A 16,350-nucleotide genomic window follows, 5' to 3' on the forward strand; every position below is an offset into this window, starting at 1 on the left:
ATGAAAACAAAATATTTCTATCTACTTGCTTTTAGCATATTTTCAGCACTAGTCACTTTTTATGGATTAATGGATCTTTATCCAATGGATGGCTCTTCTAAAATTCATATCAGCTTGAATGGCAAATAAAGCAGAATAGATTATATATATATATATATATATATATATATATATATATATATATATATGCTAGAATGTAACAGTAGTCTGAATTGATATTACTTACATTGTGTAAGCAGTGTCACACTGGGGTTCATTGGGCTCCGTCCATCCACAAAGGGCTTGTACAGGGCCACTATCATTTTATAATGTATATAATTGTATTATTAACTTTGCAATATATGTATCAATAAAGTCAAATATGAACTTGTGAGATAACCCATAAAAATACTGAGAAATTATTGCCTGCAAAGTCCCTTTAACACGAGGTTGGCTTCTATGGGGCATTTTTGGGTCTAATATTGCATTAGGACCTGGGCATATCCAAAGCTCCTCTGTTATACTGGTGGACCAGTCCAACCTCGCTTGTAACCAAGGGTTGGACAACAAGCAGTTACTAGTCTCATGAGACATTGCTATAAAAATATCTTATTTGAACGAATTTACATAAATTTTATAGGGTTATCCAGTATCCGAAAAACATAGCTATTGTTCCATTATTTATTCCATAAACAGCTTCGCTTTTGTCCTCTGTGTGTCATATAGCAGCTCATGGAGATGACTTGTAGTACCACACACAACCTGCAGACAAGTGGGGCTCTTTTTCTGGAAGAAAGCAGCTGTGTTTTTCCATTCCTGGATAACCACTTTAATGCAATTAATATAGTGGCTCATGCAATAAATAGTCTTTTTTTGTCTTAGTAGTATATGTGTTCACAAGTATATTATGTTTCTATATTGCTTTATTTACATCTGATTTCTAGAAATTTGTCATCAAATAGTAAGAGCAAACAATACAACAGCAATAAATCTCATGCATGATGTCTCTCTGATAACTGAGGACTCATGGCAGACACAAGTATTACATGACGTGTGTTGTTCATAAACTGTTATATATCATCAATAGCCTATTAATGTAAATAAAGGGTAAAATCTCTCTGATAAGACCATCTCCTTATCCAGACCAGCTTTGGTGTGACGGATTGTTAGCTCACCATATATTATGCATAATGGCCATTTTTGTTTAACGAGACCAATACCACAGGAGACAATTTTCCATGTGATTTTAAGTGGCCTCCTCAAAGAGCTTTTACTGTATGATAATATATGTAAATTATACCATGTGAACGCATTATATTGACAACTTGCTATTGATGTGTCTTTCCTCTGTATGTTGTAGTTTTGTATTGAAGTATGGCGATTCTAACAAGTGCTTTGCCTCTTATTTGCTGCACTGCAGGATCCCGACACCACTGAAGTGAAGAGTGCCAATATCACAGATGAGCTTGATTCTACAACGGTATCCATCCCCTCTCTCCTATTTAACCTGCCTCTTCTTCATTTCTCTGTATTAGCTTTTCAGTGACACAGACCTAATTATTTCCATTTCCTTCCTTTTTCTTCCTATGTACTGTGAGCAGAATGAAGGATATGACAGGACTACCTCAACTTACAATTATTCTCTTCCAGGGCCTCCCATAGCAAGACAAATGGAAATGTGTCCTAGTGTGCTAGTCAATATTTTTCAGCTAATATAGTCACATTCCCAATGGTTTACATAATCAGAAATGCGGTCCTTTTCACAACTGTATAACTCAGGAAGATAAAAGTCCTACCAACATCCCCTCTGCTTGTTACAACAGAATTTACACCCCCTCAACTTCATAAAAACTAGAACACAAAATAAGACAAACTGGAGCTGGACACATGAAGTGAATATCTATCCTTAAATGCCCTTTTGTTCCAATAGATTCCACATTCTGTGCCGATCCCTTAATACATTTCTATAGTGGTTTAATCTCTGCTTCTTCGATTTAAATCTCAAAACATAAAGTTAACCACTTCACGACCAGGCACCATACATAAGCAACGCATGGCCTCTGGCTTTATGCATTAGGCTGGGTTCACACTACGTTTTCTCCCATACGGGAGCGCATACAGCAGGGGGGAGCTAAAAGCTCGCGCTCCTGTATGTCACCGTATGCGCTCCCGTATGTCATTCATTTCAATGAGCCGACCGGAGTGAAACGTTCGGTCCGGTCGGCTCATTGAAATGAATGACATACGGGAGCGCATACGGTGACATACGGGAGCGCTAGCTTTTAGCTCCCCCCTGCCGTATGCGCTCCCGTATGGGAGAAAACGTAGTGTGAACCCATGTGGGTTTAATGCAGGTTGGGTGCCCAGTTTTCGAAGAAAGCGAGGAACCCTGAAGGAGATTTAGACCAAATATTAGTTGACTTAAACAGTGCCAGAATTTAGCCCATGTAAAATGATGTCCCTTTTCTCCAGTGCCACACCTCTTTGAATTCCTATAACAGAGTTTTGGGCAAAAATTGCACAAAATGCGGGCACATTTGCAATAATAAATCTGGGCCATTACTTGGAACTTATAATGCTATGCGGTATAAAGTTAATGGTTAATCCTTATTGACAATTTTTTAACATCTGACTGCAGCATTTTATTTTTTTTTTATAACCCAAAAAACACAAAGCTTTCTTTTGGCGTTTTACATATATATATATATATATATATATATATATATATATATATATATAATGTGTGTGCCTATGCAGAATATTTCTTTGGAGCTCTGTATAAAACAATACAGTTCTAACCATTCTAGAAAATTGGTCAGAACGTATATTTGAACATAAAAACAACATATTGAAAAATGAAAATTCACGTATGAATCCGAGGATAATACAGTAGCTCTAATTATTATTGTACCCTTCACAGCTTTTTAATACATACAAATGATAATATACAGCATAGTTTTTTCTTGGATCATTTTTTATATTAGAGATCATGATTATTACATTAAACAACAGACTTTCATTAAATGAGATAGGCGGGCACAGCTTCTATGTCAGCAGCATCACTGGCAGTGTGCTGGCCGGAAAGCTACGCAATCCACTAATGTTCTGATCCCAGCCATCTAACCACAGGTAGCCAGGCCCCCAGTACTGTCTTGTGACAGCACTTGTACCAGTATACTATACAGATTTTACATAGCTGGTGCCCCCACAACAAAGCAACCCATACACTTTATTTATGATGAACAGTGAATGGCATTTTAGTTTAAAAAAAAATCTCTTTATTTTGGTATTAAGTGAAGCAGTTTAGGTTACATTCAGTGTCTGTGCTTGATAGTTTTATGTCAAGTGTACTGTAGTGAGTATTATATTACGGGGCCTACATAAATAAAGAAAATGCCATTAATACATAGATATGCATTTGCCTTTTAGACACAAAATGCTTTATTTCAAAATGCAACCACAAGGGTTTCCACACATCCTTCCTTTTCAGTTACGTACTACAATACTTTTTTTTGCAATTGACAGAAATGGGGAATTGATTCCCCAAATAACAAAGTTGACGAAAAATCTTTGTTTGTAGCAGCTGACTGCTGAAAGAGCAATATATGTATATGTTAGAGATGAACGAACTTTAGAAAAATTTGATTTGGCCGATTCACCGAATTTTCCCAAAAAATTTGGTTCGGTCCGAATTTATTTGTGGCGACTCTGTATTAGAAATGGCTATTTCTGGCCTACACAAAGCCTCAATATGGGTGTAGAACAGTTTTCTTTGTTCTAACACGCATAGGGAGTGTGCTGTGTTGGTGAAATAGTACTGCTATTCAGTATGAGATGCAGATTACAGGCATTGCTATTAGAATCCCTGGGGCAGAGCATCTGAATATGGCAGCAGGGAGACCATATGGCATCAAAATTGAAGAGAGTAAATAGATTTTTTAATGTAATTTTTATTTAACCTTATTTGAATTTATTAAAAATGTTTGAGTACCCCTTCTGGTGAGCGTCGAGCTGGTGGTTCACCACGAGGTGAGCTACCATCTATTCCAGCCTATGCCTTTCACTGCCCCCGTCTTACCCCCCCCCCCCTCCCACTGTCTTACTTTTTGTGGAACTGCAAATGTTTCATTTAATCAGTAATGGTTCATTGTGATTGCTCTAACCTGTTTCATTGGATTCTTGTGGTAATTCCACAGCTACTATATGACGACAACAACCGTAGGGCCTCAGTCTTGAAAATATTACATCAATTTATTGAAATTGGAATTTAAGATTTTGAAATTGAAATTTAAGATTACACTCCCAAGTTTTAATGTCCATACCACATGTCGTATTGTTACAAAGGAACAATTCTAACAAGGAGTCACATGTCACATGGCGGCGCAATGACAGAGCCTGGAGGTGGCATCAGTATGAGGAGACCATATAGTGGCTGAATGACCACCTGGAGTTTGTGGCAGCATGAGGAAACCATATAGTGGCTGAATGGCAAAGCCTGGAGGTGGCTGAAGCATGAGCAGACCATATAGTGGCTGAATGGCACAGCCAGGAGTTGGCTGAAGCATGAGGAGACCATATAGTGGCTGAATGACACAGCCAGCAGATCGCGGCAGCATGAGGAGACCATAGGGCCTCACAATCCCTAAGATTTAAAGATTAATTTTAAAATTTTTATTGAAGATTTATGGTAGCTAGTGGCTGAATGGCACAGCCTGGAGTTGGTGGCATATGAGGAGACCATATAGTGGCTGAATGGCACAGCCTGGAGTTGGCTGAAGCATGAAGAGACCATATAGTGGCTGAATGGCACAGCCTGGAGGTGGCTGAAGCATGAGGAGACAATATAGTGGCTGAATGAGACAGCCTGGAGGTGGCAGCAACAGCATCATGAGTCCTGAAAGTGACAAAGTGGTGCGGTGGGTGGCAATACCAGTACCTGGTGAGGAAGGTGGGTGGAAAAAGGTCTGATGCGGAGGAATGTTTGTAACTGGGGAGCAGCGCCTTAAATCTGTTTGGCACTATCCATATTTGTGAAGTTTTGGCGTGGCACCATGGTCAATCTACTCTGATGCATCAGGCGTTGGTGGGTGGAAATCCTGGCTGATCCATGCCTGATTCATCTTCACAAAGGTCAGTCTCTCCACATTTTTCGTGGACAGACAAGTTCTTCTTGGGGAGACTATGGCTCCCGCTGCGCTAAACAGACGCTCTGATGGCACACTACTGGCCTGCAAGACAGCTTTTCCAGGGAAAACGTTGCTAGTTTCGGCCACAAATCAAGTTTGGCTGCCCAGAAGTCCAGCGGATCATCAAGGTGTGTTGGCATGGGCATGTCAAGGTATGCCACCACCTGCTGGTTCAGGTCCTGCACCAGGTCTACCTACTGCTGATGAGTTGCTCCACTATGCAGGTGAAGAAAGGTATTCATCAGCGACTGTAGACTAAGGCTGCTGCTAATGGAGCTGGTACTGCTCCTGCCACCCCACCCCTCCCCAACAGCCATGGCAGTGGAAGATGAGCACAGAGGGCCCCCCCAAGACAGACCTGCAAGAAGATGGACGATGGTGCAGATAGGCATTGGCCAACTTACTATGTAGGATGTCTCTGTAGTAGGTCAGTTTGTCCTCCCTCTCAGTGGGTGTTAAAAAAGGCCCCCATTTTGTGGCGGTAGCGAGGGTCCAATAAGGTAGAGAGCCAGAAGTCATCCCTCTGCCGAATGGTGAAAATTCGGTGGTCACTACGCAAGCAAGTGAGCATGCATTTGTGGCATTTGTGCAAGTGACTCGGAGGGACTCCCTGACTCCATCTCCACTGCATACTGCCAAAGTGTGTCTGGGTCCTCTGTCTCTCCTTCCTCATAACACTCCAGCTCCTCTGCCCCTTCTCTCCTGTCAGATGACTAGAAAAACTGCCCATTTCGCAAAACCTAAACTGTACTCCACTGTGCCCCTCCCCCTCCTCCTCCAGTTCAGCCCCCACAGGGCTCAGGTGGCCGTGAGATGTAGGCGCCACATCTCCTTTCCCCTGACCAGCCATCAGTTCCAACATTTTGTAGGAAATGAAGCAGTGGAATGACGGTGTTCATCTCGTAATCCTGGCAACTGACTAATAATGTGGCTTCCTCAAAGGGCCTGAGAAAACGGCAGGTGTCACATATGAGTTGACATTGAAGTTACAGGTTGACATTGAAGTTACACAGGGGAGTCCCCCTATCCGCTTGGATCATCAATAAATTGGTGATGGCTTTTCTCTGTTTGTATAGTCGGTCTAACATATGGAGGGTGGAATTCCAACATGTAGCAACGTCGCAAATAAGACTATGTTGGGGGATACCGTTCTGACGCTGCAGCTCAAGGAGGGTGTGCTTTGCGGTGTACGAGTGGCTGAAGTGCATGCAAAGTTTCCTTCCCATTGTTAGGATGTCTTACAAATGGGGGGAAAACTTCAGGAACCGCTTGACAACCAGATTGAACACGTGTGCCATACAGGGTGCATGGCTCAGCCTTCCTTGTCACAGCGCAGACAAGATGTTCTTCCTGTTGTCAGTGACCATGGTTCCCATTTACAGTTTTCGTGGAGTAAGCCATGCTCCGATTTCTTTATGAATTACTTCTAGCAGTTCCTCCCCTGTGTGACTCCGTTCGCCAAGGCAAACCATGTGAAGTACAGCGTGACTTCACCGTGCCCTGCACACATGGTATGCTGAAGGGGCACTGAGACTTGTCTGTGCAGTGGAGGCTAAGGACATGGAGGATGAGGACGTGGAGTCGCACACTGTCACAGGACCAACAGCCTAAGATTGTGAAGGAGGAAGTGGCATGACCTGTCCAAGTTGTTGTTGTGGTTGTGAAGGAATCACATTCACCCAGTGGGCCGTAAAGGACATGTATTGTCCCTGACCATAGTTACAGCTCCAGACATCAGTGCTGCTATGCACTTTGGTACACACCGACAGGATCAAGGACTGGCCCATCTACTCTTCAACAAAATTGTGCAGGACTGGTACTGCCTTCTTCGCAAAGAAATGATGACTTGGCACTCTCCACCTCGGCTTGGCACAAGTCATCAGTTCTCTGAAAGGTGCTGAGTCCACCACTTGATAAGGGAGCGACTGCAGCACCAGCAACTTGGACAGGAGCACATTCAGCTTCTGCACCGTTGGATGAGTGGGCGCATACTGTTGTCTCTTGGACATGGCTTTTCCAATGGATTGTTGGCGGAAAGACTGACTAAAAGTAGGATGAGCTGCAGTAGCATCTGGAGCGACAAAATGAGGGTATGACACACAGCTCTTTTCGGCTGAGGTGGTGGAGCCTTGGCTGGCTGAAAGAGGGAGCAGCATGCCACTGGGTGATGCAGCAGGCTGAACCACTACATCGGAGCCATGGTTCTCCCAGGCCGCTTTATGGTAGCGCAACAAATGTTGACGCAGGGCTGTGGTGCCAACATTGGGACCCTGGCCACGCTTCACCTTCTGCCAACACATCTTGCATGTTAACCTCCTCCTCCACACTAATTGACGACTACTGCTGCCGTCTCCAGGAACCCCTGTTCCACTACCTAGTGGGAAGGTGGGCTGCCGCTAACCCCTGGGCACGTTTTGCTCCAGAATTTCCACTTCTGCCACCATGCTGACTCTGACTACCAACCATGCTACCACCTTGCTGGCTCAGCTGCTGCCTCACGTGCATTCTGCAACCCGCTTCTCCTGATAATGATGAAGCTCCCAATTGTGATTGTCTTCATCATCATCGACTAGTGTCTGCATGTCACTGATGTCCTCCTCAGGTTCCTCAACAGTGTCTGCTTCAGGACCCTGAACGCTGGCAACACCGCCTCCCATATCACTCTTCCTCATCACTATTTGCCTGCCTAGCGGAGGAAGCGGCAGATGTCTCCTTCACTTCTTGGCTGGGCAGTAGCTGCTGACTGTCCTCTATTCGATCGTCCTCACTGAATAGTGGAGCTGAACCCACAGCATAAGATACTTCTTTAGGGGAGGAAACAGCATAGGACAGAGGCAATGGGAGGACAGGGACTGCTCCAGGGCCATGCCAACTTAGGGTTGTGTCTGAGGAACCCACCGGCTGTTGACTGGTGGTATCAGATGTCGCTTGTGAGGAAGTAAATGATCGTGTTAACCAATCGATGATCGCAGATGGATTTCTGGTCAAGACACAACTGCTAGCTGATACCGGGAGCTCAGGCCTCTCGCTGCGACTCCTGCTGTTACTCGCCCCTAGTCTGCTGCGACCTCTGCCTGTGCCTGATGAATTTAGGCCTTTGCCACTCCTCTGTGCACGTCCTGGCACTTCTCTGTCTGACATACTCAGTGCACATATGAGGGGAGTACAATATGCTTCACTACGCTTAAAACAGTATTTGTCTAGAACAGCAGCAGGTGTGTACTTTTGGCTGTCCTTTCACAGTATCTAGGCCCTTGACAGATTAACAGGTACAAAATATAAACTATGTAGATGTAGGTATGTGGTATGCACTTATGAGGGCAGAAAAATTTGCTACAGTACGCTTAAAAATACGTATTTTAAAATACGTAAGATACACCAGCAGTACACAACAGTGCTGCAGCACACAGTTGCTGTGTACTAAATCCAAAATTGCACTCTCTCATTGACTATTAGGAATGGACTGCTTGGTATGTATTATACAGTCTACAGACTAGTATAACCAGCAGACCATTTGTTGCACAATGCGCTACTGTACCCTTAAAAAATGTATTTTAGTAAAACACCAGCCGGTGATTACCCTTGCCTTTCACAGTATCTAGGCCCTTGATAGATTAACAGGCACAAAATAGTACACTACTTAGATACGTATGTGGTATGCACTTATGAGGGCAGAAAAATGCGCTACAGTATGCTTAAAAAAACGTATTGGAGTAAAACACCAGCCAGTGATGACTTTTGACTTGACTTTCACAGCATCTAGGCCCTTGACAGATTAACAGGTATAAAATAGTACACTTATTAGATGTAGGTATGTGGCATGCACTTATGAGGGCAGAAAAATGCGGTACAGTACGCTTACATTTTTTTTTATTTTTGCATAACACCAACACTACACACAAAAGCTGTGTACTAAACTTAAAATTGCACTCTGTTGAAGACTATTAGGAATGGACTGCTGGGTATTATACCGTCTACAGACTAGTATAACCAGCAGATGATTTGTTGTGGAACAAAGACACAGAATTGCGTCTCCTCTGTTAAGGTTTATGAAGTTGAAGCAGCTTGTTGAAATGTATGAGGCAACACACAGCCATCTGCCTCTCTCTGTAATACAATGCTGAAGAAAGTAACCGGGAGGTTAAAATCCTTTTCAGGGAAAAAAAGCACTGCTCTCTGTCCACCAGAATGCCGATGTGACTAGCATGTAAAACGCTGCTGGAAAAAGCTTAACTGTGTAACACACACACACACACACACACACAGGCTGTCCGTCCTACCTCTCTGCAGTGTAATGAATGAAGTGAGTAGTCGGAATATGGCTGCTGAATATAAAGGGCTGTGACATCACAGGGGTGACTGGCTGCTGATAGGCTGCATCCTGCATGTGATTCAGGGTCATCCCTCCTACCCGCCTTCCTGCTTTTCCTTCCCAGTTTTCCTTGCCCCATGTACTGACATTTGGATTCACCATTTTAGATACCCTGGAGCCTGGACCACACTAAATGGAGTTTAATGAAGGGATTTGCACAATAGAATTGCGGCGATATTCGCATTCGTTGCAAATCGAATTTTTCATGAAATTCGTAACTAATTCAGATTTGCTAGCTTTGATTCGCTCATCTATAGTATATATTATAAGAAAAAAGATTTTTCATTATATTGCAGTTACAAACACAACACTATATGCTATAAGTTCTCTACTAGACTTGACTGAGGTTCTGTACCAAATCTATAGCATATTATTTTTGCACATATCAACAGTGTAGGTTAGAAAAAAAAGTGATTTATTATGTGCAGATTAGTATTGGCTGGATTTACACTCTAAAATTATTCCCTGCTTGTTGTGTCAGGGTCCAATATTACTTTTCCCATTACTAAATTTTACAACTGAAGTCATTACAAAAAAAACCTGTATCTAGATTTTGATATTACATATTTGTTATGGTGCCCCCTGATGTTCGTTTAATTCTTTTTCAAAGCATTAATGCATTCAGTGGCACTTTGCTTTTTAAAGTTCTTGTATATTAATATACGTTAGAATTGCCCCAAGAAAAATAATGTAATGTTAATTTATCCAAGAAGCGATATGAAATTATTGTTTTGTGCAATGCAATCTTAATTATTTATCCACCATTATAAATGTAGTTTATTTGCCAAATTTAAAAGCTTTCAAACATTTTCAAAAGAAGAGTAAAATAAGGACAAACACAACCAATATAACAAGTGTTTTCTCCAAGTTTAACACGAAATGTCTTTTACTGACACCTGCAGTCTCAGATATATTCAATCCCCTGAACAGAATATATTAAAACACTGGGTTCACATATAGTATTTTGGTCAGTACTTGAAGCAACTAATCCAGGGCTTTAGTTAGTGGCATCGGGTGTGCTTGAGATAAAATGCATGGCATGTTAGGCTTCTTTCACACTACAAAATTACTCCGTTTTAAAGATCCGTTCGAAGTTCTGTCTGAAAATCGGCTGTAAAACGGAGAGTTACAAAATCCTATACGGCTGTTATAAAATCACATTATAGTCTATGGGATTTTTACATTATCCTTTTTAACCCGTTATAGCCCGATATTAATCACGCCGTTATTTTGTGACGGGCGAATAAACGGAAGAAATAGTACATGCACTATTACTCCCATTACTATCTTCCGTCACAAAATAACGGCCGTTATTAATAGCGGGCTATAACGGGTTAAAAAGGATAATGTAAAAATCCCAGAGACTATAATGGGATTTTCTAACGGCCTGTCAGGCCAAAGGCATGATTATTAAAATCCTATATGTGTATTATAAATTATAACTGTGTGTGATGGATCCTCCAAGACATGGGTGAGAGGTCATTCAGACTGTGGGTTTGTGTATTGCATTTTATTGGGGGTCTGGCTGTTTGTTTACATCTCCTTTGAAGTCAAAGGCTTTTTTGAAGTCATGCACTCTGGTCCCATCATATAATCAGAGGGATCAGAGGGGAGGGGGGAATGGAGTCTCCCTCCAAAAAGGCAGATATATAATATTTAACAATGCTAGACTCAGGGTGTTCAATGTTGTGCAACAAGCTGACAAGACCATCCTAAGAACAGCTGGACTCTCACTCACTGAAGAACTGCTATACCATCATGCTGTAAGAACTTCATCTGTTGTTTTCTGAACTTGCCTTGCTAAACTCTTTTATATATTTTTATACCTGTATGTCATTTGTTTCTGTATTTTTATATAGTCAGCACTGTGATATCTTTTATCAGATTAAATGTTTAATTAATCAGCTCTGGTCTTTGATCTCTAAATATATGAGCTCACCTTTCTGAAGGCAGCTCTGGTGGAAACACGTTTATCTAAGGGTTAATTTGGTGACTTGCTGGGACTAGTAGTGGATGCCCAGAGGTCTGGCGGCTTTAATCCTTGCACCATCACACTCTCTCTAATGTCTTGGCTGGACCGATAGGGTGTGATCGTGACACGGCCGTTTAGGATTTTGTAACTGCCGTTTTAAAGCCGATTTTCAGACGGAACTTCAAACGGATCTTTATTTTGTGGCGTGAAAGGGGCCTTAGAAAAATGGCTGTTAGAAATAAAAGTGGTTTTAAAAAGAGAGAAGTCATTCCCTTGTAAACACAAGGAAAAAGATACAGAAACATAGCAACTGCATTGATTGCTTCTAAAGATAAAGTTGAGAGCATAGATTGCAAGCTGAAAGTTAAAGAAATACTGAGGACACTACCCGAACATGGCAGAAAAGTACAGCTGCCACTATATTTCTGTGGAGGCAAGTGGTCAAAAACCATTGAGTGGCCACGCAAGACCACATACAGTTTTGTGTCAGCAGATATTGAAGTTTCTATATTCACAGCAAGACACATACTAAACTTTAAATGTCTTCATCCCTGAACTTCAAGACATGCACCTCTACATACCTAAAAACTCAAGATAAGTTGGCTCCAATATGCTTAAGCCATGTCAATAAGCCAAAGAAGCTTTAGGATTCTGCTCAGTGGAGCAATGTAGCAGTAGGTCTGTAGAAGGAAGAATAAAGCTCATGCTAAAAATAACATCCTGTCTACAGATAAGTATATCGGTGCTGTTAGGCTAAGTTTCCACTTTTTTTTTTGGGGGGGGGGGGGGGCGTTTTGCCCAAAAAAACACCAAAATGTCCGCACGCCGTTTTTTCGTGTGGAAAAACGCTGCAGCCAGATGTTAGCAGGGATTCAATGGGGAAATGCAAAATGCCAAACTCACTTTGCGTTTTTGGGTTTGGCGTTTTTTCACCTGATCCCAGCGTTTCCGATCAGTTTTTCCAAATCGCAGCTGTGTTTTTAAGCAAAAACACCATAGTTTCAGTATCCTGGGAGAGGAGTGATGCATAGCATCCCTACTTCCCTCCGCAGCCATACAGCAGCCAAAATGTCCCTGCATAGATCAGGACTTCAGCTGTGCCGGGAGAACAGCTGATGCTGAGCAGTAGATATACGTCGTATATATATACTGCTCAGCAAGAACTTACAGTGAGCCTGCAATGTGTTTACAGTATACACGTTGCTGGCTCACTTAACCCCTCACTGAGCTGAGCGCTATGCACCAGCCCAGCAAGGAAAGAGTTAACTTACACTGCTGGCCAGTGTATGTTAACCCTTTGGGCGGTTGTCACGATGCCGGCTGGCAGGTAGTGGATCCTCTGTGCCAGAGAGGGATTGGCGAGGACCGCGCTAGTGGACCGGTTCTAAGTCACTACTGGTTTTCACCAGAGCCCGCCGCAAAGCGGGATGGTCTTGCTGCGGCGGTAGTGACCAGGTCGTATCCACTAGCAACGGGTCACCTCTCTGACTGCTGATGATAGGCGAGGTACAAGGGAGTAGACAGAAGCAAGGTCGGACGTAGCAGAAGGTCGGGGGCAGGCGGCAAGGTTCGTAGTCAGGGTGGATAGCAGAAGTTCTGGTACACAGGCTTTAGACACACAATACGCTTTCACTAGGCACAAGGGCAACAAGATCCGGCAAGGAAGTGCATGGGAGGAGGTTAGATATAGTCAGGGACCAGGTGGAAGCCAATTAAGCTGATTGGGCCAGGCACCAATCATTGGTGCACTGGCCCTTTAAGTCTCAGGGAGCTGGCGCGCGCGCGCCCTAGAGAGCGGAGCCGCGCGCGCCAGCACATGACAGCAGGGGACGGGAACGGGTAAGTGACCTGGGATGCGATTCGTGAGCGGGCGCGTCCCGCTGTGCGAATCGCATCCCCAACGGCCATGACAGTGCAGCGCTCCCGGTCAGCGGGACTGACCGGGGAGCTGCAGGGAGAAAGACGCCGTGAGCGCTCCGGGGAGGAGCGGGGACCCGGAGCGCTAGGCGTAACAGTACCCCCCCCTTAGGTCTCCCCTTTTTTTTGTCCGGTGACTGCCTCCCCTGGGATGAGGACACCGGGAAGGAATGGATGGTTTCCTCAATGGCAGGCAGTACAGCAGGAGTAGGAATGGGGAGGGAGGGCAGAGGGTGAAGCTTGGCACGGGGCAGGGAGACACAAGGACGGGAGCCATGAGGGGACACAGAGGCTTGCCTGAAGGGACTGGGAGGGGGGGAGAGGCATTTTCTGTGGCAGGCAGAGTCCCTAACGACTTTAGGGGGACCGGATACAGGAGGAACCACAGGGTCACGGCAGGGAGTACTGGGAACTGGTTTAAGGCAGTCCTTGGAACAAGAGGGACCCCAACTCTTGATCCCCCCAGTGGACCAGTCCAGGGTTGGGGAATGGTGTAGAAGCCAGGGTAGTCCAAGGAGAACTTCGGAAGTGCAATTGGGAAGGACAAAAAATTCAATTTTCTCGTGATGAGGTCCGATGCACATTAGGAGGGGCTCCGTGCGGTAACGCACGGTGCAATCCAACCTGGCTCCGTTGACCGCGGAAATGTGGAGTGGCTTGACAAGACGGGTCACCGGAATGCAGAATTTATTCACCAAGGACTCCCGAATAAAATTCCCAGAAGCACCAGAGTCCAGGCAGGCCACGGCTGAGAGGGAAGAGCTGGCTGAAGTAGAAATCCGTACAGGCACCGTGAGACGTGGAGAAGCCGACTTAGCATCCAGAGACGCCACACCCACGAGAGCTGGGTGCGAGCGTGCGTTTCCCAGACGTGGAGGACGGATAGGGCAATCCACCAAAAAATGTTCGGTACTGGCACAGTACAGACAAAGATTCTCTTCCTTACGGCGATTCCTCTCTTCCAGGGTCAGGCGAGACCGATCCACTTGCATGGCTTCCTCGGCGGGAGGCCTAGGCGCAGATTGCAGTGGAGACTGTGGGAGAGGTGTCCAGAGATCTAAGTCTTTTTCCTGGCGGAGCTCTTGATGTCTCTCAGAAAAACGCATGTCAATGCGAGTGGCTAGATGAATGAGTTCATGTAGATTAGCAGGAGTTTCTCGTGCGGCCAGAACATCTTTAATGTTGCTGGATAGGCCTTTTTTAAAGGTCGCGCAGAGGGCCTCATTATTCCAGGAAAGTTCAGAAGCAAGAGTACGGAATTGTATGGCGTACTCGCCAAAGGAAGAATTACCCTGGACCAGGTTCAGCCGGGCAGTCTCAGCAGAAGAGGCTCGGGCAGGTTCCTCAAAGACACTTCGAATTTCCGAGAAGAAGGAGTGTACAGAGGCAGTGACGGGGTCATTGCGGTCCCAGAGCGGTGTGGCCCATGACAGGGCTTTTCCAGACAGAAGGCTGACTACGAAAGCCACCTTAGACCTTTCAGTAGGAAACTGGTCCGACATCATCTCCAAGTGCAGAGAACATTGCGAAAGGAAGCCACGGCAAAACTTAGAGTCCCCATTAAATTTGTCCGGCAAGGACAGGCGGAGGCTAGGAGTGGCCACTCGCTGCGGAAGGGGTGCAGGAGCTGGCGGAGGAGATGATTGCTGCTGAAGTTGCGACTGAAGTTGCTGCACAATGGTGAATACTTCCGACAGCTGGTGGGTTAGATGGGCGATCTGTCGGGATTGCTGGGCGACCACCGTGGTGATATCAGAGATATAAGGCAGAGGGAAGTCAGCGGGATCCATGGCCGGATCTACTGTCACGATGCCGGCTGGCAGGTAGTGGATCCTCTGTGCCAGAGAGGGATTGGCGAGGACCGCGCTAGTGGACCGGTTCTAAGTCACTACTGGTTTTCACCAGAGCCCGCCGCAAAGCGGGATGGTCTTGCTGCGGCGGTAGTGACCAGGTCGTATCCACTAGCAACGGGTCACCTCTCTGACTGCTGATGATAGGCGAGGTACAAGGGAGTAGACAGAAGCAAGGTCGGACGTAGCAGAAGGTCGGGGGCAGGCGGCAAGGTTCGTAGTCAGGGTGGATAGCAGAAGTTCTGGTACACAGGCTTTAGACACACAATACGCTTTCACTAGGCACAAGGGCAACAAGATCCGGCAAGGAAGTGCATGGGAGGAGGATAGATATAGTCAGGGACCAGGTGGAAGCCAATTAAGCTGATTGGGCCAGGCACCAATCATTGGTGCACTGGCCCTTTAAGTCTCAGGGAGCTGGCGCGCGCGCGCCCTAGAGAGCGGAGCCGCGCGCGCCAGCACATGACAGCAGGGGACGGGAATGGGTAAGTGACCTGGGATGCGATTCGCGAGCGGGCGCGTCCCGCTGTGCGAATCGCATCCCCAACGGCCATGACAGTGCAGCGCTCCCGGTCAGCGGGACTGACCGGGGAGCTGCAGGGAGAAAGACGCCGTGAGCGCTCCGGGGAGGAGCGGGGACCCGGAGCGCTAGGCGTAACAGCGGTATACACTATACACAGCTATCTATAGATAGCTGTATATACTGTATACAGAAGACAAAGTTCGCTTACCTCCCTCATCCCTGTTGGGTCTATGTAGCTCCGCCTCCTAGTGATGACATCACTGGGGCAGAGCCACAGGCTGGTAAGAGTGTGAGGTTCTGTTCATATTATATGTTTTGTATAATGTGAACAGACAGGGAGATTCCATCTGTTGTTAAACTACAACTCCCAGCATGCCCAGAGAGCCAAAGGCTGTCTGGGCATGCTGGGAGTTGTAGTTTTTCAACAATTGGAGGCTCTCTGCTTGGGAAGACATTGCACTATGGGCGCTCTCCCCAGCGGAGAGCGCTAAAAATGTCACATTTTTGGTGTTTCTTTTTTCTTCTTCTTTTATTCAGTGGATTACTGTGGA

At 45.3% G+C, this 16,350-nt stretch overlaps 1 protein-coding gene across 2 annotated transcripts in view; it reads left to right on the top strand.

The window, feature by feature from the left end:
• LAMA2 (laminin subunit alpha 2) overlaps positions 1 to 16,350 on the top strand; it is a 943,701-nt gene that overhangs the window by 902,619 nt on the left and 24,732 nt on the right. For both annotated transcript variants that reach the window (XM_056566521.1, XM_056566522.1), the window contains one exon: positions 1,400 to 1,459. In XM_056566521.1, coding sequence (XP_056422496.1) covers positions 1,400 to 1,459 — 60 coding nt within the window. The remainder of the gene's footprint in view (positions 1 to 1,399; positions 1,460 to 16,350) is intronic.

This window comes from Hyla sarda, chromosome 3, assembly GCF_029499605.1.
Source record: "Hyla sarda isolate aHylSar1 chromosome 3, aHylSar1.hap1, whole genome shotgun sequence".
NCBI lineage: Eukaryota > Metazoa > Chordata > Amphibia > Anura > Hylidae > Hyla > Hyla sarda.